This window comes from Notamacropus eugenii, chromosome 2, assembly GCF_028372415.1.
Source record: "Notamacropus eugenii isolate mMacEug1 chromosome 2, mMacEug1.pri_v2, whole genome shotgun sequence".
In the NCBI taxonomy this organism is placed as follows: domain Eukaryota; kingdom Metazoa; phylum Chordata; class Mammalia; order Diprotodontia; family Macropodidae; genus Notamacropus; species Notamacropus eugenii.
The window spans coordinates 352,395,311-352,421,245 of record NC_092873.1 but is presented as its reverse complement, the minus strand read 5'-3'; the positions used below and the strand labels follow the sequence as shown (position 1 = coordinate 352,421,245).

Sequence of the window (25,935 nt, the reverse complement as noted above, 5' to 3'; positions counted from 1 at the left end):
ATTGAGGCTGAGAAGGGCCGAGTCTACCCAGATCATTTTGCAAGGTCCTCGCCAAAATGTGTAAAGAGACGCATGAAAATGGCCCCTTGTTTTGCTTTTATTTCATTTCGTTTTATTTTTATTATATTTTAATATGTTTCAAACATGTAAAATTTACAGACGATCACGGCACTGTCACGAACAAGCACGGAGAGGGGTAAAGGGGCGGAAGAAGTGAGGTAAAAGACACAGGTAAGAAACTGCTTTTCTTCCGTTTCCTAAGCATAACACGAAGTCTCTCTTTAAAACAGCTCTTCCAGAGCTCTCAACTCTGAAAGGAATGGACGGGTTCCGGGAAGGGCAAGACTGGGAGTAGGAGGTGGCAGGTTGGAGAACCACAATTATTATGCCAGACCCAGAGTTCACAAAGATTCCGTTAAAGGGTGAATACAAACAGGAAGTTTTACAAAGACCTCACAATAGACCCACAATAGAAAACAAACAGTATATTCCGAAAAGCTACATAACAGGTAGGTAGATATTATTCTCCTAATGTACAAAACAAACCCCAAATCGACTTTAATATAGGTTAGTATTTTTTTTCAGTGTTAAGAAACCATGAAGGTTGACCTCTCTCTTTCACACACTCTCTCACAATCTCCCTTTTAAATAGTCTTTTTTCTTTCTTCATTCATTTTTCCTGGTTCATTTTACGGAATGGACTCTCTCTCTCTCTCTCTCTCTCTCTCTCTCTCTCTCTCTCTCTCTCTCTCTCTCTCTCTCCTCTCTCTCTCTCTTTCTCTCACTCCTCCTCATCTTCCTCAGCCTCTGGTTTGTCCTGATTGTTGGAGCTGGGGCAGGTGGTCTTGTTCTCCTTTTTCCATTTCATCCGTCGGTTCTGGAACCAGATTTTGATCTGTCTCTCGGTCAGGCACAGGGCTGTGCGCGATCTCTATGCGTCTCCTCCGGGTTAGGTAACGATTGTAGTGGAACTCCTTCTCCAGCTCCAGAGTCTGATAGCGGGTATATGTCTGTCGGCCTCGTTTACGGTCTGTCCCTAAGAAGAAGTAAATTGAGGCAAAGAAAAGGCATCAGTTACCGAAACTGTTCAGGTGCCACTCCATCACAAACTTCCTGCATTTCATAATGGAGCAGAATTAAGACCTTTTTAACCTTTGGCACTCAAACCCACTTTCTGAAAACTCCAGTTAATTTCCGCAAACTTCCCTGTATTACCAAAGGTACAAACACGTTTCTACAGACTATGAATGAGGCAACAAAGACTCCCATTTTATTCAGATAATCAGTGAATTATTCTTGCAGGAAGAGCCTGGGAAGGTCTAATTTGTCCCAGGGAAACTGATTCATTTTGCACACATCCCTCTTTTTATGAAGAGTCCCCCACAACTTGGTAATAGGGGTTCTTTCCCAGATCAGTCTCCCCTCTCTCTGGGTCTCAAAGGTTAATGCTTTTCCTGCAATCTGGAGAAAGCTAAAAGACCAGAGAAAGGATTCCCAGAATTGGAGTGTCCAGGGATCCAAAATAGTTCTTTCTTTCTCCTTGAGGAAAATAGACAAAAGGAGCCCAAAGTTTCCCAGGCCTGCTCCTCAGCCCTGCAATTTATTCGGAAGAGAGATGAAAGCTAAGTTCAATAGGAAAGAATGACAGATGGAGGCCTGGAGTTGGTTTGCATTGGGTTTATTATGATTATTTTCCAGTAGCTATTTAAGAGAAAGGTTTTACCAGGCCTCTCACCCTCCTCACATGCCAGCTCTCCCAGTGGAGCACTCCAAAGAAATCACTGTTGTGAGCTGAGTCTGGGGAAGGAGGAAGTGAGAGGGAGAGCAGCCTAGAACAGTAATTGTATTCTTCTTGGAAGGTGAGTGGATAAAATAGGGGAGATTTTACCAGTCCAGGCAGAGTTTCTTCCCCCCCCCCTTACACATACCCACTCACCCTCAAGACTCCAGTCCCCTTTGAGGGAGGTGTAGTTGGAGCTGGGTTAAGGGAGGTCTCTGGACCAGGCAAAGGATGCAGGGGGTAGTGGAGGGGGCCAAGGGGCCCTAATTTAAAGTCAGATAAAAGCCAGCTGAAATGTTTACGAGCAGAAAAATTTGGGCTTTGATAAATCAACTGTAAACACAGATGAATTATAGAGCAGGTAATGGGGAATTTGACCACCAATAATTATCTAGGAATTGCAGGTTTGACCAAGCAGGGAACAGTGCTCTCAAAGTGCCCAGGGTCAGATCTCTATGCTTCCCCACACTCTTTCTCCAATACACTCTTAGGCCAGTCCCCTGGTAACCTCTCAAAAACAAGAGACAGCCAAGAGCCCAAATTCTCTCCCTGAATAAAGAAAGCCAATGAAGTTTCCAACACTGACCTCTTCTGAGTACTTGGGGGCAAGGAAAGGCTGAGCAAGACCCTCCAAGAACTGAGCTTTCCAGGAATGAATGAGTTCCCCTCAGCCCCCTGGGGCTAGCCTCTCCACTCGGTCGGTTCTTGGTAATTCTCCTGGGGATCAGTTTTGTTCATTGACTTTAGGCTCTATATGCTGTCAGGTTACTTTCCTTTAACCAAAGTGGAAAACTTGTTTGCCGTTTATTTCTTCGCTGTAATTGACAGCACCTCCCAGGGGGTATAAATGAGACAGGGCAGGAATACACCTGAGACATCAAGAATGACGCTGATTCTGGGAGGCTTCTAATGCTCCCTCTACCCAAATTTATGGCGGGTGGCCCCTCCTCATGTTTCTCATTTTCCCTCTTCCTCTCAAACTGGTTGGTCCACAAGCGGACATGAGCCCCCTTTCCCTGTTCCTCCTCATCCTGGGCTCCCTTAACCTCTTTCATCACGGTTTAAAAACCCACCTCTAATTACCCTGACGCCCACCCAAATTAGAATAATGGGTGAGAAGGGTTGGCTGGGAAGATGGAGAGAGGGGGCTTTCTCTGAGCTGCCATTCCCCTTTCCCCTCCCCTCCCCCGACCCTTTTAAGATAGGGGGTGAGTGACACACCCAGAGAGATGAAATCACCAACAGGGAAATGGGGGTGGGTGGGAGACTGATACTGCCGAGGGGAGGGGGGAGCCTAATGGCTATTATTCCTACAAACCCCAGCCTTTCTCACCCAGACAAACTGCCTCCCCGAGCCAGTCCTGGCGCAGCTGATTAATATTTAAAGCTAAAAGGCAGGGATGGGGGGGGGAGGGGGGGGGGATGGAGGGAATGGGGGGTGGCGGTGGTGAGCTGAGGGACTCGGGAGCCGTGGAGAGAGAGAAGTGGTCCTTTCGGAAAGCGCAAAAGGCCCTGTATGGTACAGGAGATATATTCGAATTGGAGGTTCAGGCCAGGAGCGAGGTTTGAGGAACCCTCAGGAAAGACCTATTCTGCAGTCGCAGAAAAGCAGCCCAATCTTCAGTAGATAACAGGAAAAGGAGGGCGCTGAGGGGGGTGGATGGAGGTGTAAGAAGACAACCTCTCGGTGGGGGAGGGGGAGAAAAGGGAGAGGAAAAGAAGGCTGGTGGGGGTCCAGGGAGGGGTGGGATTGGGTGGTTATTTTTTTTTCTTCTTTCATTCTGATTCCTCGAATTAGAGGATTACCTGTGCTCCGCATCCACGGGTAGATCCGGAAATTACTTTCCGCGGCCAAGTCGGACTCCCTCTGGTCCTTGCCGCCGCCTGCCTTGGCAGAGTCGCCGGGACACATCACGGAGAGATTTTGCTCAAAGGGCGCGCAGTGCATGTTGAAGGAACCCGCCTCCAGCCCGTAACCGGCCGTGTAGACGCCGGCCGCGCTCTGCCCTGCCATCCCCCCCCCGTTGGGGTACAAGCCCGGCATGGAGGCAGCGAAGGAGGCGCCCGAGCCCGCTCCATAGCCCGGGCGCTGGGCGTTGGGTGCGAAAGCGCAAGAAGTTTGTTCGGGGAAGACTCCGGGAGGGAAAACCGAACTTGCGGCTGGATATTTAGAAAATAAAGCATTCGCATAATACAATGAACTCATAATTTGGCCGGATGATTTGTAGGCAGGGACGTTTTAGTGTCGGTTTTACGAGATTCCTTGATATATTACGGAATTAGAGTCCAGATTTACACCAAAAAGGACCCCCTTTTTCCTCGGTGGGCCACGTGACTCTCGCCCACGTGACGGTGCCTCCTCCAATGGCCGGTTAGCCTCCCCACGGCTCCCGGTAATGTGGAAAAAATTGTGGTGGCGTTGGGTTTATAAAATATGATCAATAATGAATGGAGGGGCCCAAGCCCTCTGCACCCGGGCCCGGCCGAGGGGACCCTGGGAGGCGGCAAGCGGGGGCCGCCGACCGGCTCTGGAGACAAGGTGGGAGTCCCCCGAGAGCCCCAGAAAAGGAAGCACGAGCACCAGCTGGGCTGGGGTGAGACTCAGACACCCCCCACCACACACACACACGCACACACACACACGAACACACTCATGCGCAACACACACCAACGTCGGGCACCGGGCTCTATCCCCTCCAGCCCCGGACGCTGGCTAGGAATAATGGAAAGAAGAGAGAGACGAATGGACGCGAAAAGCAACTTAGATCTTTATTGATCCCGGCAAACTCTCTCTGTCTTTGGGGGAGGGGGTGTTGGTCCTGATTCTCCTCCCTCCGGAGCATGAGAGAGAGAGGGAGGGGGGCCGAAGAGAAGGCCGTCCCTGGAGCGCCCCCTTCTCCCCTCTTCCCTCTCCCCTCCAGATAAATGAGTCCATTGATAACCAATACTTCTCTCTCTCTTTTTTAATGCCATTCAACGCTATATTTATGTATTCCGGGCCACAGGCGTTGGGCTGCGTTAGAGCACCAGTTCTTGGTCTTCGTGTAGCTTTAAAAAAAGAGAGAAGAAAAGTGGAGAAGGGAAGTGAGGAGGGAGGTCCTGAGCATACTGATCCCCTTGTTCCACAAGGCAGGCAGGAAGGCTCCTTTCTCAGGAACATTAGAGCTGAAGGGAAAAGGCCAGCCAGCTGCTGCCCTGAGCGCAGGGGACACATCTCCAAACCTTAGGAAAGTACCTGTTCCCTGAGAAGGAACGGAAGGGGAAGAAATTTTCCCTCGTTTGCCCCTTTCCCCCTAAGACCGTCTTACTCGATCCTCAAAAAATGAAAATATCTCTGTGAATCTGGGGCCTCCCTCTCCACCACCTTTCTGACCCTCTGGCTATACAGACCCATAGACGCAGAGGACAAATACTTAGACAAAGGGGGGGGGGGGGGGAAGACACCACAGACACAATCTCCAATGTCCCACAGTAGCCTCCTTCTCAGGGGCAGGAGGGCTAACCCGGGGGCCTAGGAGGAAACAGAGAGAGGAATTCCCTTGGCTCACACCGCAACCCCCCTTTCCCAAGGGTCCCACAGCTCTCCAAACAGAATGGATCCCTCACCCCAAATCCCCCCCAGGCCCCAGGGCTCCCACCACCTGCCTCCAGTTCCTCTCTCTCACCCTCCCCCACTTCCCCGCCTATTCTGCTCCTGGGACTGGGCGCCGCTGGCCAAGCCCCCTGCCTGGGTCCCCCTAGCTCTCTGAGGCATCCTGGAGCGAATGATACAGAGCAGCCCCCGTCTTGTCACGGGTTCTCGCTTGTAAACTTTATTGTAACTCTTCCGCCCTTTTCAGGCGCAGACAACAGAACAAAGTATAGAGGCACAACAAAATATATAATTAGTCCCCCCTCCCCCCCATAAAGCAATTCACGGATACAGGATACATTCTCTTCACAGTAAACCTAAGAACACTTTAACAATTGTTCCACTGTGGCGCATGCTAACTAAAGTAACCTCTTTTGAGAAACACTTAAGACGAAATTGTCAACCAAAGGAAGAAAAAAAGAAAGCGAGCGAGAGGAAGGCGAGGATGGGGGAAAGAGGAGGGGGAGAAGGAGGGGGAGAAGGAAGGATCGAGGCAATGAAGACGGGGAGAGACGGGAAGAGAAAGAGACAGAGATAACTACAGCATAAATAGGCAGTTTCATGTTGTTGGGATGACTTATCAGAAATAGATACCTCAGTCAATACAAAGAACCACGAAAAGAAAAAATCATAATTGCACAATGCCAATTTTTACAGAAGGGACTCTAGCATTGAAAGCGAGGGGAGGCCTTTGTGTTATTTTTTCTAATAATTTTTTTTGGCCCCGTTCAGAGAAAAGGAAGAAACTCAAAGAGAACTCACAGTTATGGTATACAGAAGCTAGTACGATACACTATCACTAGAAACAACGGGTATAGGCGGAGAAAGCTGCCTCACTGCTAACCTGCTTAGAATAACTTGCTCTTTGCATATAGTTCGGTTGTATCAAAGGTCGATCAGGAAAGGTGATGCATACAGCCTGGGTTACAGCCAGAGCGGGGTGACTAGGCGCAGGGAGGGGGAGCAGGGTGGTGGAGTTGGGCTTGTTGGTTCCCTGGCGCCGCTAGGGAAGGGAAAGGAAAGAAAGGAAAGGGGTGTCGCACGACCAATCCATCCACCGTCCCTCGCAGTCTCTCGGCAAAGCCTATTTTTTGTCTGCCTTCTGTCCTTCCCCCTCTTCCTCCGCCTCCTGGGCCCGTTCCATTTTCTGTTTTTCCAACTCTTCCTGCTCGCACTTGCTGCTGGGAAACTTATCTTTGTTGTTCTCCTTTTTCCACTTCATTCTCCGGTTCTGGAACCAGATTTTGACTTGTCTCTCTGTCAGTCCCAGGGCATGCGACACCTCGATCCGCCGCTTGCGAGTCAGATAGGGATTAAACAGAAACTCCTTCTCCAGCTCCAGTGTCTGGTAGCGACTGTAGGTTTGTCTGCCTCGCCTGCGTCCGGCGGCTGCTGGAGTGGGGAAAGAGCGGAGAGAGAGGGGAGGGGAGGTGGGAATGGAGGGTGGGAGGGGGGAGAGAGGAAGAGAAGGTTGAAAGATACGTGAAACAGGCTAGGAGAAGAGTACAATAAAGACAGAGGATCTTACACTCGACGAGGGGTGGGAAGAGATGGGCAGGGGGGATGGGGGTGGAGGCAACGGTCAGCAGAGGGGAGTAGGAGATGCATATAGGGTGAGAGCAGGGGGGTCAGATACAACCGAGTCAAAAGAAGTGGGAGAAAAAGGGGGATGCCTCCCCACACACACTGCCCAGAGCCCTCTTCGGGAAGGGTTATGGGGTTTGTAATCATTTAAATGCGCCATAAACTTTGGGAAGAAGGAGGTGGAGAGGAGAGAATAAAAAAAGGGGGGGGGGTAATCGACCACCTTGAAAAGCCCCCAGAGCCTCTACCCTGAGAAGAAAAGTTTCTTCAGGGTAATTAAACTATAAAGCAATTTACAAGTGCAAAAGTTGAGAGTCTTCCACCACTATCCCCAGCCCCACTCCCATCACCCTGTCTCCATAAGCCCCATAAAACAGTTTACAAAAATAGATGGAAGAAGAAAAGCAGTAGAAAGGTTGGGGGGTTTATGGATTCAGGAAATGTCTTTTAGCTATCCTCTTCAGTAAAAACACACGCATACGCTCACAAAATCTCCCTCTTCCCGGCTCGGTACCCCTACACAGACTGTTTACCCTGCCCTCGGCAGTCTACCACCCGGTCCTTCTCGTCTCCCTCCCAGACTCACTCCATGCTTCTTCCGCAGCCTCACCTTGCGGTCGCATCCAGGGGAAGAGCTGCGTGGGAGAAGGACTCTGCTCCGAGCCCTCAGCTTCCTCCCCCAGGCCGTTGGCGGCGGCGAGCTTGCAGTCGGCATACTGCACCAGGTCCGAGTCCTGGGCCCCGAAGAGCGTCTGTCTCTGCAGCGGGTCATAACCGTAGAAGTTGCTCGGATCCCCATGACAAGCCACTGCGCACGGGTTCTGCTGGTACGGGGACGTGGAGAGCGAGGACGCCCCGTGATAGAATTCCTGAATTTGCGTCGGATGCTGGAAGCTGCCTCCGGTACTGGGTCCATACACCACGGTGGGTCTTCCGCCCAGATCCTGGGCGAACCCGCAGTCATAATAGTTGGGGCGCAGGGACTCCCCAGTTTTGTATTTGGAGAACAGTGAGTTGACGAAATAAGAGCTCATTTTATTGAATTTTTGGTGGCGGCGTCGGTGTTGGGGGTTATTGGGGAGGGGGGTGGGGAGGGGGAAAGGGAGGGAGAGAGAGAGAGAGAAAAAAAAACACGAATCACCGGCTCTAGTGCCCCTCACCAGGCAAGGAGAGGGAAAGGAAGAGGAAAAAAAAAAAAAAGAAAAGGCGAAGAAGATCTCGAAGCCGCAACACTTTGTTGTGATTTCCAGGAATATAAAAAGGACAGGATAATCGTCAAAAAAAAATCTAAGCTTGCATGGTAGCGAAGACTCACCCTCCCTCCCCCCCCACCCCCCCACCCCCCAAACAAAAATATACCGCCACTTAAAGAGTTCCTCGCTTTACATTTCGGAGAAGGGACGGCAGTTCATAAACAGTTTTCGGTGATTTACTTCCCTGCAAATGAGTTCTTTCATATTTTGCACTGTCTTTTCATGATCATTTGCATCCATTAGAGACCCCTCATCCTATTGGCTTCTCCGTACTCCTCCCGGACTGAGCTAGCGAGCGAGCGCGGCGCGGTGGCGAGAGCGAGAGGGAGGGAGGGAGGGAGGGAGAGTGAGAGAGAGAGAGAGAGAGAGAGAGAGAGAGAGAGAGAGAGAGAGAGAGAGAGAGAGAGAGAGAGAGAGAGAGGAAAAATACTTAAGGAGAGGAAGAGGAAAGAAGATGGAAAGAGAGAGAGAGAGAGAGAGAGAGAGAGAGAGAGAGAGAGAGAGAGAGAGAATACGGATTAAATATGTTTAACTACCTACATTAATGAGATATATCTAGCCTCACAACAAATCAAATACCTTCGAGGACCACCCCCAAAGAATGATGTGGGGGAGTCGTGGAAAGGGAAAGGGAAAAAAAAAACTGGGAGGCGTCAGGGCCCGCTGTTAATTTCGCGATTTTAACGAGGCAGTTGGAGTCTTTCTAAATGTCAGGGTCGCTTTGGAAAACTGTAAAAGAACACGGTTTAATTGCGCCGAGTTTTAAAAGGTCCTATAAATGTAATTGGTATTTTAATACAAGTTATCAAATCATACAGCTCCTTCTCCTAAACATATTTTAAAACAAACGAGGTCGTCATATTTAAGGTTTTAATGATCAATTTCCTTATTATTGATAAAGGTTTAACTATCATATGGAGGGAATTGGCTTTGTAATAGGGCCCCCAAAAACGGCTGTAAACTCTTTAACAAACTATAAAACGCCATAAAGCCGAGGCTGTTGTTGTTGTTTATACCACAGCGCATAAAAGCTGTTAGCATTTTACGAGTTCCTTCCTCTACAGCTATAAAATCGCGGGTTCGATCGGCCCCCTCCGCCTTATTGCTAGATGTTGGGGGTGTCAATGGCGAAATTAAAATGATTATGGCTTTTCCGACACGATCGGCAACTTTGGCAGGGGATTTGCACCCTTCCTGCTGCAGGAGTTGGGGGTCTCCCCTCCAACCCCAAGACTACTCTTCCCCACCCCCACCCCCAACAACGCTGAGGGTTCGCCCCCACAGTACGGAGCTTTTCTCCCTTTTTCTTTTTTCTTTCTTTCTTTTTTTAAATAAGAGATACTCAGGATTGGGCGGGGAGGGGGAGGCTATGGGAGGGGCTGGGGAAGAGTAGAGGAAGGAGGAAAGGTGGGGAAAGAAAGGAGAAACTTTACCGACGTTGGAGCATCGAGCAGAGTTCGCCCCACGACTGCAGACACCGCAGTTTTGCACAATCTCAGCAGAGTGGGGGAAATAAGCGGGGGGAGGGCTGGGGGAAAGGGAGGGTGTGTGGGGGGACAGATTCCAGAAGGCTCTCCGACCCAGTCAGCGCTTTTAGGAATGTATTTTTGGTGTCTGAGATGGCACAGTCGGGCTGCCACCAGTCCCTAAAAGGACCAAAGACCAGCACCCATACCTTCCAGCTCATCACCCGAAGTGTTTTCAGCCCCCGCCCCGCTCTCGCACCTTTGGTTTCGTTTATATTACACTTCGTATAACATTCCTACCCCAATCCAAATGAAGCCCTCCCCAATCAAAAGCAACCTGTAAAAGGGAGGAAAGGACTAACTACGTTTAGGGGTACCAGCTTTGGCATCAAACCAGCTACTAGCTTAAGCATCGTTCGCCCAATACTGGGGGCGTCTTTGAGTTCCGCCTGTAATCGGGAAAGGATGGTCTATTTAGGAGCGGGGCTGAAATTAGCCAGATCTCCGTAGGCCACTGTCACCTCCTGACCTGGAGGTAGGATAGGCAAGGTGTGTGGATGGGAGGGAGTGGGAAGAGAGGTTTAGACGAATCTTCTATTTGCCTTTAGCCCAGAAAACCCGGCTTTGCGAAAGGCATTACAAGGAGCAATTGCTGAGAGGCCTGAATGTAGTTCTAATGACCAGGATCTATTAGAGTTCAATGTGCCCGTTTCTCTGCCTTCTCCCTGACTACCATGGGGTGCTCTGGCCCTGTCGGGCACTAGAGGGTTCATCCCTGCCTTGAGATCGTTTGCCTTGCAGAGGGAAAAGGGGAGATTAAATGAATTTGTATCTAATACATTAGCGTTTCGTTTTTGTTTTAATTGACCTCAAGTATCTTCCTGTACACGTCTCCGAACTGGGCTGAGGCCTCTCTCTTTCAGAGCCCTTCAAACATCGTTCCCTTCCCCGACTTATCGCTTTAGTTCAAAATAAGAAGTGCTACTCTCCTCCCACCCTCAACCGCAGCTAATCTCGTTCTGAAGGTCTCCTCCACCCCTGTCGCTTCAGCGGGGGCAGAATTTCCAGGAGAAACTCAATAGTGGATTCCGGAGAATGGGAGACAAGAGAAAAGGGGAGAGGCTGAGAAGTAGCAGAGAAAAGGAGAGGAGACAAAAGGGGCTTGGAGAAAGAAGGCGGCCAAGAAAAACTAGGGGAAAAGAGGCAAGGGTGAAGCAGTTGTACGAAGTTAGCATTTTTATCAAGTCCGGCAGCTTTTCATGGCTAAGGCTTGAAGTGAACTCACCAGCAAGGCAGGAACTCACCACGAGCGGGGAAGGCTCCTCCTAAATCATCCCACTACTGTACCAGATTCCCGAAGAAAAGAAAATGTTTCTATTATAAGAGAAAACAAGAAAAAATGAGAGAAGAGAATTTATAAACACCCAATGGAGGCTAGATTTATTAGGGAGGTATAAGCTGAGGGGAAAACTGAATTTGCAGTCTATGTTCTCCCTCCGGCAGGGAGCACGGGAATTCCTGCGCTAACCGGTGCTGTAGGGTCAAGGCCCTCTCTTTCCTCTCTCGGGATAGGATAGGGCAGACCCGGAATTGGGGAAGGATTGGAGAATCGCCTGGGAAGCCTGATCATGCAGTCAAGGAGGACAGGATCCCAAGAGGATATCCCCTAACCCAGATCTCTCCAAATCAAAATTTCTGACCTCAAAGTAGCAAAAAGGCAACAGCTTGCTCTCCTCCATCCCTCTCAAGTGCCCCCAAGATCCGAGTAGCTAGGTAGCCCATCATCTCCGCTTGATGGAACCGGACAGACCCAGCCATAAAGATCTTTAAGAAAAACAAAAACCCCACATGGAAAAGGGCATTTTCAGGCGTCAGTATTGCCGTCGTGGAAATCCGAACTGGAAAAGTCTGAATTACCTCTCAGTTTCAGGGAGGAGAGCCGTCTGGAGGCCCCAGGAACCTTAGAATATCTATATAAATAAAGTAGGTAAGGTGACCAGACAGACGACGTAAATAGGCAGACAAACATTTCAAATCCCTTGTACTTCAGAGACCCATTCCTTTAACTCCGTTATTGCAAGAAGAGCAAAGTTCCAGAGGGTATCCCACAAACGCCTTTGCTCCGATCCTCAGGAAAGGATTATTGCTTGATCTGTTTCCTCCCCAGCCTGCCTCTCCTGCAGTAGGGGCCAAGTCCCTACTGTGATGACCCTAAAAGTCAAACTTTACGCTGAAGATACCTTATCCCTAACACCTTTGGACTTTCCTCCTTTCCCTCCTCTATATCTAGGGATCATTGAAATATATAAATATAGATATAGATGTATGTATGTATGTATGTATGTATACAATATTACTAAAAAAATCCGATACCTACTGCCTCATGTTTATCTGGACACATTAAATAGTTTAGTGTCCATTTTAACATATCTGTTGAACCGTTACCAAGCGTTCCACTTGGGGAACAGGGATAGATTTCTCCTTTTAGTGGGATTCTAATTCCTTATTGCCTAGGAAATCTGGGGACATATATTTATATACTTTATATGTATGTGTATATATGTTACATATATACACACACAAAATTGGGAAATAACTATAATTAACCCGACATTTTTATTTTGTTCAAATTATCCATGACTTTCGGTAAATGTTGAATTTACTAGCTTCTGGGGCAACTTAAAGGTGATGTTTAAAGTCCCGGTGCCCTAGAGCCCGCGCTCCGGGGATTTTAGCATGGAGCAAGGGCGCCATCTAGCGGTCGATTCTTGACAAAGTCCGACCCAGGGCCCAGTCCAACCAACCTGGTTGCAGCGGAAAAAAAAAAAAACCAAACACCCACAACCTTTCATTATTAGCAAAGGGAGACTGAATGCGAGAGGAAGAGAAAGCGTTGAAATCAGGAAACGGTTCATGAGGTTTTGCGGATAGGCAAAAAAAAAAAAAGGAGGGGGGACAGAATAAAAGAAGACATAAACTGTTTTCTCCTCATTCTGTCCCTCGCCCCTTCTGCCTGGAAGCATCCAACGCTGCAATGTTTATAGAACATACAGGGGTTGGGGGGAGCGGGGGTGCTGTGTGGAATGAACGCTTTTGAAAAGCCACACAATTGCTTCGAATCCTAAGACTAAACAATTGGGCTTTCTATAGGGAAGAAGGGACTGAGAGGACGAGAGGGGAGAGGGGCTGTAAATAGATCAGAGCCTGCCCCACCCAGACGTCTCGCCTTAACTTCGTGTGTGTGTCCGTGTGTGTGTGTATGCGCGCGCGTGTGCGTCTGTGTGTGTGCGCGCGCGTGTAAAGCTCGGTTTACGACTCTCGATTCTAGCAGCTTGCTATTGCTAAGTGGGGGGGGGGGGGGCGGGGGCGGGTAGGAGAACAAAGAGATGAGTCCGGAATGCTGTGTCTAAAGCGTCTGTGACAACAGTCCCCTTCCCTCCTCCCCTCTTTCTTTTTTCCCTTATTACCCCTTTCCCCTTCCCCCTCTTCTCACTCTACACCCTACGCTGCCCCGTGTGTGTGTGTGTGTGTGTGTGTGTGTGTGTGTGTGAGAGAGAGAGAGAAACTTCGAGGTATCCACAGATGTAGCCCCTGCCCCTCCCCCACCTCCCGCCCCAGCCCCAGCCTCAGCGCTAATTTGGGAGAACCCGAAAGTTTCCGCTCACTGTTTGCTTTGCTGCTATTTAGTTTCTTAACCTTCAGAAATTTCTACGCTATAAAGTTTTATAGCGGTCATATTCTTTTACTGCAGCGCACACTGCATTGAATTCGCTCTCGGGGTCTCTTTGCGTCCCTCTCTCTCTCCCTGTATTTTTCCCTCTCTTCGGTGACAAGTGACTTCCCAATCTCCTTCCCTTCACAAGTCATCTCTCCCCTCTTTGTTTTCCCCTTCAAAGTAGCCATCCGTGGGACCCCGGCGCCTCTGCAGAGAAGTCCCTTTCTCTGGTTCCCTAGTTCTGTTTCCTGCTGATGTCCGCTCTCCTCACTGGGCTTCAGTGCAGAAGAGCTCAGCGCTATCTGCCGACCACAGAGCCGCATCAGCAGGACCGGGGCCAATTTCTATGCATGTAATATATTTTCTACGATATATAATAAAAACCTGTATTTTCTATTACTTAGGACATCCACAGGGCGTAAAGGAAATCCCTTAACACAAACTTCCAGATTTCCTTCCCTTAATAGTTCTCATTCTCATTTATTTTTCCTCAATTTGAGGGGAATGGGCCTCCATTTAATTGTCTGGACTACTCATTCATGAGTTATCTCCCTCCTCTTACAACCCCTAGTGAGTAAGAAGGGGCCCCCTGGCATCAGCAGGTCGAGAAGCAGCTAGGACTAAGGTCAGAGATGCAAGACTCACTGGTACACCCAAGTCAGACCAAGTCAGGCTGTGGGACCACACCAAAATAATTATAAATTTCTACCTAGAAGGAATGGAGGTGGGGCTTGCTCCAAGGTTGAAAGGCGATCCAAGTCCAGCAGAGAGAGGGGACACAGAGCCTCAAGAATCCAAACCCAGAATTGTCAAAAGGGATCCTGGAAAGAAAAACATCCCAGACCCTTCATGTCTCCAGCAGAGTCTCTCATATTTTCTAAGAGTATACCCCCTAACCTCTGCCTGCAAGGTAAAGGAAAATAAAATCCCTAAGGAAGTCATCGTTATAAAGCACCCCAAATTTCATGCCCTGCAAAGGTTAGCCAGGCTAAGTGAAGAAGGGAGATATAAAAGAAAGAGGGAGGAGAGAACTTTTCCAAATGAATCCAAATGGGATACTCTTAGCCGGGTAGGGACTTCACTTTTTTTTTTCCCGAGAGGACTGGAGATGGGCACTGGAACAATTCCATGGACATTCTGAACAGATAGGTTCTCTTCCTGGGGAAACCTGGAAGAAACAGGCCTTTCCTCCCGACTCTAGGAATTCCCGCTTACAGCAAACTAGTTAAAGAAAGCTGATTCTTGAAAATGGGTAGGGGTTTCTACGTTGGAAGAGAAGTAACATTACAGGGCCTTAAGTATTTACTTCGCGTTTATTTACCTATGACTACCTAAAGGTGACATTCTCTAGGGTGAGCATAATTTGTTCAAGACAAGAAGGAAACCGGAAGAACGCCGTTGTTTTAGTCTCAATAAAACGGTTTAAAAGGGAGGGAAGTAGCAGGGATCCCTCCTGCTCGGGATGTGGGTGGGAGTGGAGAACCTGAGAGGGAGAAATCAGCGCTCCCGGAACCCGAGGACCATTTCTTCTATTTCCTCTCCTTTCTTCCCTTCACCGGATTGGGGCTCGGGCTTCCGAATTTAGAAGCTCGGTCCCTTAGAGCAAACATAGAGCCTACGATTTCTGGGAGTGGAAACAGTGGAGCAGGAAGTGGAGGGTAGCTCCCCTTCTCTCCTTATGTAAGGTTAATGGGGTTCCACTTCACAGAAATCTGATAATTTTTTCCCCTCAATCAGCCTTCCCTGGAACTAGGCAACGGCTTAGGTGGGTGAGAGGAGAGACAAGAGATGCACGCAAAAGAGAGATTTATTTTGAGAGAGAGAGATATATATTTTAGGGGCTTTTCCCTCTGTTTTTTTCTTTCAAAACGAACAATCTGAGCTCTGCGCTCACACCCCTCCCTTCCCTTCTCCTTCCCCTCCCCCCTCCCCAAAATAAGTGGCAACCGAAATTAGGAGGCATGGTTACCTCCCAAAAAAGCACAAACACTGACACAACATTACAACACCCACCGACATAGCAAAAAGTTCTAAGCGAGTTTCCCCTCCGAGCAACTGGGGGACAAGGAGAGTTGGTTCCTTCAAAACCTGGTTTGGGGAATGTGGACACGGGAGGGACGGAGGAGGGACGGAAAGAAAGCGCGTCAGTTTGTTTCTCCGAAGACTTCCATTCGTTCTTTCCACCCGGGACTAGGCCCGAGGGAAGGCGCCCCGGTACAACAGTGGTCCCACGTCCGGGACTGAGTCCAGATCTTCTGCGCGGCGCCGAGAGTCTCGGGATTCTTTTTCCAGGGCGAGATGGAAAACAGCGGGACCGATCATTCCCTTCCGAGAGGAAACTTCGGGAGTCTACGGATTCCACTGGCTTTTTGCGGACATGTTGGACCAGAAACAAAGCAGTGTGAAGGAAAAAGAGAAGACCTCCGCTGGTCCTTACTGAAGTCAGAACTCAGTTTTGTCATTCACAGCTCCTCTTGGAAGAGAGCGAGGAGGGAATCGATTCACAATAAATTACAAATAGGAGTCTCCCGGCCTTGCCTCGGTGAATAGAACGCCGGGTGAAGTGAATGGAGGGAGCTGGGTTTACTCTCCAAGGTATTAATTAGACGGTTTGTCCAGGCTGAGACTGGACTATTCCAAGGTTCCGGGCCTGGGGGAAGTGCTCCGAGCTGGGAAGGCTGCAGGGCAGGGTCTTGCATTTCGCAACACAGAACAAAAACAAAAATGGAGATATGGGGGAAGAAAAAGACAGAAGGAAAGCAGCGGGTAATTGGCCTGTCTTTAGCATAAAGGTATCAGGAGTCTGTCAGGGAGAACAGAGTCCCAGTAGGGGACCTGGAGACAGTGAATTCGGACAAAACCCACTTTGCTCTTCCCCTGAGCAACCCCATCCCAGCTTCTAGCTCTGGGCGACGTTTTCTGGTAGGTTAGGTGTATGTGTTTGCTCGAATAAACGAGTGGATCTTCAGCGAACAAGTATGGAGGGAATGAATGAGTCTTCTCTAAGATTCTAAGAACAACTCCATGTATATATCTGGGGCGGGGGCCAGAAAGCACCAGACCCTTTTGGGGTTGTATCCTGGAGGGAGATCCTGCGAGGCTTAAGTATAATTGTATGTCCCTATGCCTACGTTTGTTTAATCTGAGGGAAACTTGTTCAGGTATGTACAGGTGTATACGCAGGAGTGTGTATTTTGTGTATGAACAGTGTGCGTTTGTATATGAACAGCCCTCAGTTCTAATGTGTGGTCGGTGCTTCATGCCGTGTTGACCCGTGTATTATACAGGTATCTATCGGGCTTACTTGTTGAAGGGTCTCCAAGGGCGGGTTTCTGGGTGGCCAGCAAAATTGGTGTTCTAACCCACTACAGGGACGGAGAGGGAGGCGACCAGACTGATTTGAGACAGATTTTCCCATCTGTAAAAGGATCTGAGCTGGTTACATCTACTTTCTAAACCTACTACCCGCCCCTATCCCCACTTCTACTGCTCCATCCTGGAGTTCGACGAAGCATCTTCAGCTAGGAAGCTGGAGAGCCCAAAGGAGAAGGAGGAGGAGAAGTGCGAAACCAGACTTTGGGAGCAGAAAAAAGTCTGCGATAGAGTGAGAGATGTCCTCTCCCCGCTTACATGATTAAACCCTGGGAGCATCGTGTTGGAACCATCGCTTATAAATAAGATTAGATGGAAGTGAGGGGGTGAGGGCATGGGAAGAGGATGGGGAGTGTCGAGCTCTCTATTCTTTGCCTTGTTCCTTATTCATTTTCTTCATTTTCATCCGCCGGTTCTGAAACCAGATTTTGACTTGTCTCTCACTCAAGTTGAGGAGTCTGGCCACCTCGTGTCTACGGTCCCTGGTGAGGTACATATTGAATAGAAACTCCTTCTCTAATTCCAGCGTCTGGTATTTGGTGTAAGGGCATCGCTTTTTCCTGGAGGAGCGGGCATGCAACCAGTTGGCAGAGGGGTTGGCTGAAAGAGAAGGAGCGATAGAATCAAAAGAGAGGAAAAGAAAAGATGGCCAGGAAGAGAATCGATTCCCCAACCTTCATAGTTTCAGTATATGCCCCCTGGCCTGACCCCTCCTGTCAGTACTCCACATGCATTTTGGGCCTCAGTATTTCAAGGGGACAATAAATACCCAGTTCGTTCATGTGTCCTCTCCCCACATACACCCCAAGTCATCACCTGGGAATTCACCTACAAGGAACTGCTAAGAAATTAATGATAATAAATAATGACAATACACGATTATAGAGTGCTTTATAACATTTGCCTGGTTCAGTTTTTCCCGACTGGGACCAAGCTCTCGTCTCTGTCCCCCAGTCAAATTTCTAACACTTTCCAACAGACCAAAGCTCTTTTCTAAACTAGATAAGGCTAAAAGCCCTCTTCTACATTGCTCAGAATTACAATATTGTAAAAGCACAGAGCAGAATGAGAAAAAAAATAGGGAGGATATTCTTGTCAAGGGACAGAAGTTTGGGGTCAAAAACAGCTGAGTTCTCTCCAATACCAACTTTCCTTCCTTTTGGAAATTGCCCTAAGCCCCTGCCAATCCTCACAGGACTTGTGTGTTCATGTCAAAACACACATGAACACTCAAACACACAAGCCCACAGGCACACGAATGCATAGGCACACAGATTCCAATTGCAACCATTTGTCTACTCCAACCCACACGACTTTGCCAGTGGCTCTGAAATAACTTATGATTGCAATATTCTCACCTTGGCCTCTCTAGGCCTTGGAGTTTGGTTAAGTCAAGGTTCAGAGATAATATGCAGGGAAATTGAGGGAGGTGGGGCGGGGAGCAAGAGTCCTGATCTCAAGTCTCCCCCCCCCCCCACACACACACATACACATCTACTTTGCCCAATACCCATGCAGTGAGCAAAGGTGGGGAAAGGGGGCAGAAGGGGGGGGGGGAGAAGAAACAAATAAAAACTAAGAGACAACGCTCTTTTCTGAGTCCTTCTCCCTATGATTCTTTTCAAATTCTTGAAATAAATGCTGAACCAATGGCGAACAACAGCCATCCTGGGTTGATTTCCTCTCCCAAAATGGAATGCCCTGAATATTTTAAAATAATCCGGTTAATCTGACGCTATAAGTACCGTGTCTCACCAATTTGCTGCGCTATTTCCTTAATGTGATTGACTGGGTTGGGACATGGAGCAACATTAAATATTAAAGAGGAAGAAAGCTGTTAATAATTGATGCTGGTGAAGTTGCTCCCTCGCTTTAAAGGGATTTCAAGGCCGAGTGTGAGGCTTTGGGGTGTCCTCCTAAAATACAAACTCTTTCCCTTTTGGTCGGCCCAGTTCGAGGGGCACATTTGTTCAGTAGAGAGTAGAGAGGGGAGTCGTCTTTTCCCGAACAGCTGACCCCAGCTCCAACCCTGATGAGCTACCTCCTGCGCCCCCACCCTTATTGCCAGCCCTCTCCAGACTACTCTACTCAGGGTAGAAAAACCATGGGGAATCAGACAGAGGGGATCCAGGACTGTAAATTCGGCCCCAATGGAAGCGGAGAGGGAGAGAGGGAGAGGGAGACGGAGAGGGAGAGGGAGAGAGGAGGAGGAGGAGGAGGAGGAGAGAGAGAGAGAGAGAGAGAGAGAGAGAGAGAGAGAGAGAGAGAGAGAGAGAGAGAGAGAGAGAGAACCTTGTCACGTCTCGTCTCGGCTTTGTTTATTGTTTAGAGGCATGGTTTTTTGCCCAAGTACCCCCTACTTTACTTCTCCTACTCTATCTCAAAAAACGGGGACAGACAATACCAGGGAACTTGCTACTTCTGAAAGACTGGAGAATCTGGAAAGGGGCGTTCTTGAAAGGTTTGAGGGAGGAGGGGAAGGGAGAGCTGTGCAGAACAAGTTCCATCCAGAAAAGTTAAGCTCCTCTTTAGCCCCGTTACATCCAGTCAACTCCATCAGCTCTCCAATAAAACTTTGGGAGTTCGACCTATGTACCAGGAAAAATGTCCAGGGAAGTTCAGAGCAGATCTCTGAGGTGTCAAAGCGTTCCAACTAAGAAGTAAAGATACAGTCCACAGAGGCTACTGGGCGGGGGCACCCCTGAGGGAGAAGTTTGGGGTTGGCTAAGATGAATCATCCTCAGCTGAGAAGAAAGCACAGACGAAGTGGGACTGCCTAGAGCTCAGAGAGACCAAGGAAAAAAATACTGAGAAGGCGCAAGGCTTCCTTTCTAACTTCTGGTCCTTCCATGCTTGCCGAGCCCGTGCCCACATTAAACTCCCGACCCGGAGGGGGAGCTGGGGAGGCGGAGCTGGAAAGGCTGGGACGAGGCGAGGGCGGAAGTCTTGAGTACTATTACTACGTGGTTGTTTTTGTCCCTTTCCTTCATCTTTCCCTCCCTTCCTCCCCCAAACAGGGGACGGAAGCGGCGCGTGATCCAGTTTGAACAATTCACCAAGCTGTTGCATCTCAAATAAAACCCTAATGAGGCGCCCCCTCCCTCCCTCCAGTCCTTCCTCTCTTTGCTGTTTGTTTGTTTTTACTGTTTGCGCGTGGCTCAAAAATATTCATTTCACCGACAGTGAATTTAATCTAAGAAGCGCGAGCACTCTAGCTGTCCCCAAACCTCTTCCCATTCACACACTTTCACAGTCAGAGGGAATTTAGCAGGTTAAGGCTCGGGACTAGGGTTCTCTTCTAAGTTTCCCAGGTTCCGCTTACGCCCTGTTTTGCTCCCCCTGATCCCTGACTCTCTCCTTGTCAATTCAGTGGCCCTCTTCCCTCCAACTTCGCTCCAATCCATCCAGCAGCTCCCTGTCTTCGAGCACGGGAGAGAAAGAGAACTCGGGAAACTGGTCCAGCTTGTCTTTATTGCCTGGACAAAGCTCCCTCTAGAATTTTAAGGGGACTGCCACATCTACCCCTTTTCCCGCCTCCTGGGGTAGTTGGCCTGCCCCACTTCCGAGTATCCCGCCCTCCTTCCTTCTTACTCTCAGCCTGACACCGCAGTAACTTTACATTGTCCGGGGTTTATTACCTCCCTCCCATCTCCCCACCTCTTCCCTCCCACCCTTAGCTCTCTAGTTGCCTTGGCATTTCCTCACTTTTTATAACTTACTTTGATCAGGCCTCTCTTTGTCTTCGCTTCCTTCGCAAAGTTTATTGTCTCCGTAGCCGGGTCTTTGATTAGATAGGATAGCTTCCCTTCCGGAAGAAGTTTCTAAATTGTACTCCGGGGTGCCCTGCTTAAGGAGCTCCCCTGAGCCCCCCAGCAGAGGTTCGGCTTTCACTAGGGGCTGCCCGGGCCCCCCCTCACTCCTGGGCACCGGCTCCAACCAGGTGCGGAGATACCTGCTCTCCGAAGGCGGGACGCTCTGGTGTTGGATATACGGGTGGTAGACGGAAGGGAGGCTCCCCGACGAGTGAGGGCTCAGAGGCGTCCACGAGGCGCTGAAGACCGGAGCTTTGGGCTGGAAACTACAGGAGGGGAATTCGAGATGCTCCGCGTGGCCGGCTTGGCGAGGACTCGTGTATTGGCCGGAAGGAAACTTGGCTGGAGGCGCGTCTTCACTCTCGTGACTTATGATCGAGTCAACATAATAACTGCTAAGCGTCCCAGAAATGGACATTCTCAGACATTATACAGGGAGCGTTTACAGGGAAGGGAAGCACTAGCGCGGAGGCGCCCTATATCGGGAGAGGTGGCTACAGGACAGGTCTGAGGGTTTGGACGCGACCCCCCAACCCCCCACCCTCCCACCCCCACCCCCTGCTCAACTTCTCAGCCAACAAAGTACAGTTGAGCAGCCGGGCTCGGAGCTTCTTGCAAAATGATTGGTCAAAGTTTTTCCGACTGCCTGATAAAGCGTCAGCTTCGACGTAAATCAATCGAGCGAGGGGGCTGCGCTCCCGCTGTCATCCGCGCTGCATTCCATATCAAGGATGAATTGTTTTATGCAATGTGGCAACACGTCAGGGCTCCAGCGACCACGTAACCTCAGCCCAAGCCGCCGGCCGCCCGGGGTCCCCCCCGTTTGGAGGAAGGGGGGTTAACTCTCAACATGGGCGGGGGTGGGGGAGCGGACGGAAAGAGCTGTGTGCTTCATCGAAGGGACTCTGACTGCTCAGCACTCTCCCCTGGCGGGTCGCAAAGGGAAAGGGCCCAGTCTGGAGAGCAGCCTGAGAGATTCTAAGGAATAATTAAAAAATAGATAGTTTCCGCTCCTTCACACTCCCACCCGTCACTCTCCCACCCCTGTAAAGGTCTCCTTTCCCTTTCCCAAGCTACTCAAATATGAATTTGTTCTTGTTTAAAAGCCGACTCGTTTAAGGTGAGAAACTGGGTGAGCTAATGAAAGAGGAGATAGACAGAGAGAAACAGACCCAAAGTAAGGGGTTTGAGGAGAAATAAGCGGCCTGACTTTTAAAATTTTTACTGCGCTTATTTGGGACCGAGCGGGATTGATAGCCCTAAGCGCTGGGCCTCCCTTGTCTCCCTAATAATGGAGGAAACCCCCCAAAACAAACAAGAACAATGGAAGAGAAGGGGGGACCAGTTTAGCAACCCAGCCCCCGTCCCACCCACCCCCCTCCTTGAAATCACAGCCTATCCATAGTTTAAAGGATTGGTAAAATACAGCGAAAGGGAGTAAACGGAACGGGAAACTTACGCCGGGCAAAGAGTTTAATTAAAACTTAACCCGAGGTACCTCTGATTTTTCCCTAGAGAGGCGGCGGGTGGGTGCTGGAAGGGAATGCAGGGATAACTTCCCTGTGATTTGTACCTCTCTGTGCCCCCAGCCCACAAAGTTGATCCAATCCAATCCCCTCATGTGAAGAGTTATTGATCAGTACTTTAAGAGTCACTCCAGTTGGAGAACGAAAGGACAACGGATAGGGGTCCCCAATGTGAGTTGCACCTTTGGGTTGGATAGTAGCTATTTACTCTTGAATAGGTCCTCTCCCCCTCCTTTCTCCCTGAATCGGCTTCTCTAAGGCAGGCTACCACATCTCCTCCAGTAAAGGAAATCCTGAGGCAGCCGAGAATAGGTTGAAGAAATGGCCTCCCACCTCCCTGGCAGCCTAGCCGGCGCTTCTGAAGAGCGCGTTTAATTGATATAAATTTCGCGGGCACTTGAGAGACCCGATCAACACTTTGGTTCGTCTCGCATCTCACCAAGCTTCCTCTCCTCCTCCTTCCAGGAAAACCCTCGGTGGTCTGCTTCTTAGTTGGGGAGCCCCAAGAAGTTTGGGATCTGCTCTAAAAAAGTATAATGTGGAGGAAAGGGAGAAGTAGAGGGGAAACTTTATTGGAATGTGATTACTTTGGGCCAGGGTATTGTTGTTGTTTTTTCAGAGTTGCTGTTGTGGGGTGTTTGAAAAGTGAGGTGCTGAAAGTCTCGGTGGCCTGCGTAAGAAATGTCTTGAAAAGCTTAATCCCTCTGCGGCAAGAGGAGTCTTGAGGAGGACGCGGGGATTAGAGCAAGCTGCCTCCTGTTCCATATCTCTCTGGTAGCCCTGTTACCTAAGGTCCCCTTAACAAAAGGATATAGGGTCATTCCAACTTATGATTTCTCGATTTTTTGCTGCCTTCAGGTCATCTGGGGGGGGGGCGACTCTGCCCTCCCTCCTCCCTCCCTCCCTTTCCTTTCCAAATGAAGCCATCTCGTGTCATTACTTGTGAAATACGAGGGCGTAGCGTCATATTTCTTTCCATGATGGCGATTCCAAAATGATTTTTTAAAGATCAATCCTGGCATCGAGTACTGCCCCACTATCCCCACCCCCATCTCCTCCTCCTTCTCGAACCTAGCTCTCCCCCGGGCGACAGCACAATGGACGGATGGCCTAAGAACATGCGAGTCCGCCGAATTTTTCCCTAGGCTCCTTCGGGAAAAGGACCCCGGTGTGATTTGCCCCTATCTGGCTCAGGGATGCTTGGCAGAGACAAGAAAAGATGAAGTAAGGCTGGAGCAGAGAGTCAGAGAGGGAGAACACCGACCAAAGAGCGGTCCTGAATCAATATTAAACTTAAACACCTGTTCTCTATTTGCGAGACTGATGGAGTCTGCTGTCGGCTTACCTGTAATAAATATATTACCGAGGAAAAAAATCAGTCCTCCCCTACCATAAATAACAGCGTTACGAACCGTGGCAGGGCTGAGTATATAATTTTCTATACTATATAAATTAGAGCCCAAACAGAGGTGGAGGCTGGAGGCTGGAATATACAACATACATACATACACACATATGCGTTATATATGTATGTGTATATATGTATGTGGTACATATATACATACTATATATACATATACATACTATGTGTGTGTGTGTATATGCATATATGTACACACACTCCCAAAGCCGAGTTTGTCTGCTGGGCTATTTCTTCCTTAGCCCTTCTGTTTTCCCCTGCTGGTAGCCTCTATTCTTCCGCCTTCAGGACGCCAGAGACCCGGTAGCCTATTTCAATTGGCAAAGCTCATTCAAAAAGAAAGAAAGAAAGAAAGAAATATAGGAAGGACTGCGAAAAAAGGAGGCTGTCATTTAAAGTTTAACAGGAGCAGAAGAAAGAGGACTGTAAGGTTTAGAATCCTCTTCTTACTTCCAGAGAAATTGGGGCAAACCCTAAAGTCCCAAGAGATAAAGGTTTCTTTTTGACTTCGGTGTCTGGATTGGAGTGATCAGTGTGGGTTAGAAGGACTCTTTCCCTGGGATTCTAGAGAAATTCTGCGTGGGATCCCTAACAGAGGAAGGTGATTATGAGGGGCTGCAGCTTCTCTCCCTCTCTCCCCCTTCTTTCGGGGATGTGGAGCCTTCACTTCAGGTGTGTGTGTGTGTGTGTGTGTGTGTGTGTGTGTGTGTGTGAGTGAAATTTTCTCCCATTGAAGGTTTGGGACTGAATTCACCCTGAAGAGCCTTTGAGGGGAAAAAGAATCCGTGTGTGTGTGTGTGTGTGTGTGTGTGTGTGTGTGTGTGTGTGTGTGTAATTTTTCTCCCATTGAAGGTTTGGGACTGAATCCACCCTGAAGAGCCTTTGAGGGGAAAAGGAATCCATGGCAGAGCCTCATGGAAACCTTCCTTTTCCAAATGGGGATTCCTGTGTTCCTGAAGTCCTCCACGACTTTCATTTTTATTGAGGAGTGGGTGCAGACAAAAAAAGGTGACATATGAATCCAGAAAACTCCTCAAAGACAGAAAATGCTGCATTTCAAATGTCTATGCTAGCTACCTTGTCTTCTGGGAAAGAGAATGGGCTCTAAGACTGAGGGACCCTGGATGCTGAGTAGAAATCCTATTTCTATTTCAATGAGATCAGTTATAATTGTCATTATTGCTACTGTTAAATGAGCCTTTGGAAGCCCAGAACTGGGCTCTGAAAGGCTCTTTCTAGAGAGCAACTTGAGTGCTGAATTATCCTGCCCTGAGAAGGTGATCATCCCTTCCTTCCCCTCTCCCCTCACCAACACAGCAAAAAGAAAAAAAATCCTAAAGAGTCAAATATCTTTTATTTTATAGGCAGAAGACCCGTCTTCTCTCTTAACCTCTTGCTATTTTCTGCATAGAATCTGGGTTTGCAATCGAGGGGAAGGACCCTTATGGAAACCAGAACATCTTCCCATTTGATTCTCTCCATCCACTTAAGGGCCCATGGGCTGGAATTCTTGAGAAGAATGGAGTCTGAGACACTGGGCAAGGGACCTCGGGTGAGTTCATATTACAATCTCTGGCTGAGTGCGGGAAGATTCTCTTGTTGACATCCAGGGAGAGAAAGAGAGACAGTGAGAGACAGAATGACCAAAAGACAAAAATGGAAGGAAATAAAGAAAGAAGGAACAAAAGGTGGGAAAGAAAGGAAATAAAGGAAGATAGAAAGGAAAAAGGAAGAAAGGAAAAAAGGAAGGAAAAGAAGCAAGGAAGGAAACAACAAACTAACAAAAATGCAAATATATCATATATTTTATGTGGGTCACATCAATAAGTATTTATCTAGTGCCTACTACTTCTGTAAGGCACTGTGTTAAAATACATACATTATATATAATGCATGAGTATATAATAAATAAGTGTGTATGCTTATGATAGATTCTAGGTCTGATTCTGACTCTCTAATATTTAATTGTGTATCTATGCCTCTATGAAATATGTACATGCAAATAATAGAGTGCAACTATAGAACAGATAAATAATGACTTGTGTATGTATAATGAAACTTTTATGTTTGTATATAATTTGTCCCCCAATATTCTATTGTATAGATATGTTATAGATAAAATTACATGTGCAAGTGTATATACCCTTCACGTAGTAGATGCTTAATAAAGTTTTCGGGACTGGGTAGCTAAATGTGTCTAGCCTCTGAACTTCCATGTAAATAAAAAATGTATTCTCTATATGTGCAAATAGATGCTAATTTATATTTACAATTTGTAAAGTACTGAGAGGGCTCCTACAGAACACAGAAAAATCAGAAACCAGTCTCACTACTTTATAGTCTGGACGTGGTTGCAAGTCCCAAATACTGATTTAC

At 48.5% G+C, this 25,935-nt stretch overlaps 3 protein-coding genes and 2 long non-coding RNA genes across 7 annotated transcripts in view; 2 read left to right on the top strand and 3 right to left on the bottom strand.

Moving 5' to 3' along the window:
- Positions 1-747, top strand: part of LOC140528379 (uncharacterized) — a 19,457-nt gene extending 18,710 nt beyond the window's left edge. For both annotated transcript variants that reach the window (XR_011975159.1, XR_011975160.1), the window contains exon 3: positions 160-747. This is a non-coding gene — a long non-coding RNA (uncharacterized lncRNA). The remainder of the gene's footprint in view (positions 1-159) is intronic.
- On the bottom strand, positions 688-7,716 carry HOXB7 (homeobox B7). Its single transcript, XM_072646168.1, is given in 4 exon segments — positions 688-919; positions 921-1,036; positions 3,587-4,828; positions 7,606-7,716. Coding segments are annotated over 3 exon segments (654 nt in total). The 5' UTR covers positions 3,987-4,828; positions 7,606-7,716; the 3' UTR covers positions 688-781.
- HOXB8 (homeobox B8) lies at positions 5,565-8,029 on the bottom strand. 2 transcript variants are annotated; one of them, XM_072646163.1, is made up of 2 exons: positions 7,606-8,029; positions 5,565-6,803 (listed from the first exon to the last, which is right to left on the bottom strand). In XM_072646163.1, the coding sequence occupies exons 1-2, from the start codon at positions 8,027-8,029 to the stop codon at positions 6,496-6,498; spliced, it is 732 nt and encodes a 243-aa protein (XP_072502264.1). In that variant the 3' UTR covers positions 5,565-6,495. The 2 variants fall into 2 exon arrangements, with proteins under 2 accessions (XP_072502264.1, XP_072502265.1); XM_072646164.1 differs by having other exon boundaries at positions 5,565-6,800.
- LOC140528380 (uncharacterized) lies at positions 6,678-8,259 on the top strand. The gene is made up of 2 exons (XR_011975161.1): positions 6,678-6,768; positions 7,600-8,259. It is a non-coding gene; the product is annotated as an uncharacterized lncRNA (long non-coding RNA).
- A 6,959-nt stretch (positions 8,260-15,218) lies between these two features.
- Positions 15,219-21,127, bottom strand: HOXB9 (homeobox B9). The gene is made up of 2 exons (XM_072646152.1): positions 20,521-21,127; positions 15,219-17,401 (listed from the first exon to the last, which is right to left on the bottom strand). Exons 1-2 carry the CDS (start codon positions 21,029-21,031, stop codon positions 17,166-17,168), a joined length of 747 nt encoding a protein of 248 aa, XP_072502253.1. The 5' UTR covers positions 21,032-21,127; the 3' UTR covers positions 15,219-17,165.
- Between the last annotated feature and the right edge of the window lie 4,808 nt (positions 21,128-25,935).

What these genes read in the sequence shown, in the direction of transcription:
- HOXB8 (XM_072646163.1), bottom strand. Translation starts at nt 8,029, where the DNA reads ATGAGCTCTTATTTCGTCAACTCACTGTTCTCCAAATACAAAACTGGG. An exon ending in CCCCTGGATGCGACCGCAAG is followed by an intron (nt 6,804 to 7,605) that starts GTGAGGCTGCGG and finishes TCCCCACTCCAG; the next exon opens with CAGCCGCCGGACGCAGGCGA.
- HOXB9 (XM_072646152.1), bottom strand. Translation starts at nt 21,031, where the DNA reads ATGTCCATTTCTGGGACGCTTAGCAGTTATTATGTTGACTCGATCATA. An exon ending in CAAAGAGAGGCCTGATCAAA is followed by an intron (nt 17,402 to 20,520) that starts GTAAGTTATAAA and finishes CTTCTCTTTCAG; the next exon opens with CCAACCCCTCTGCCAACTGG.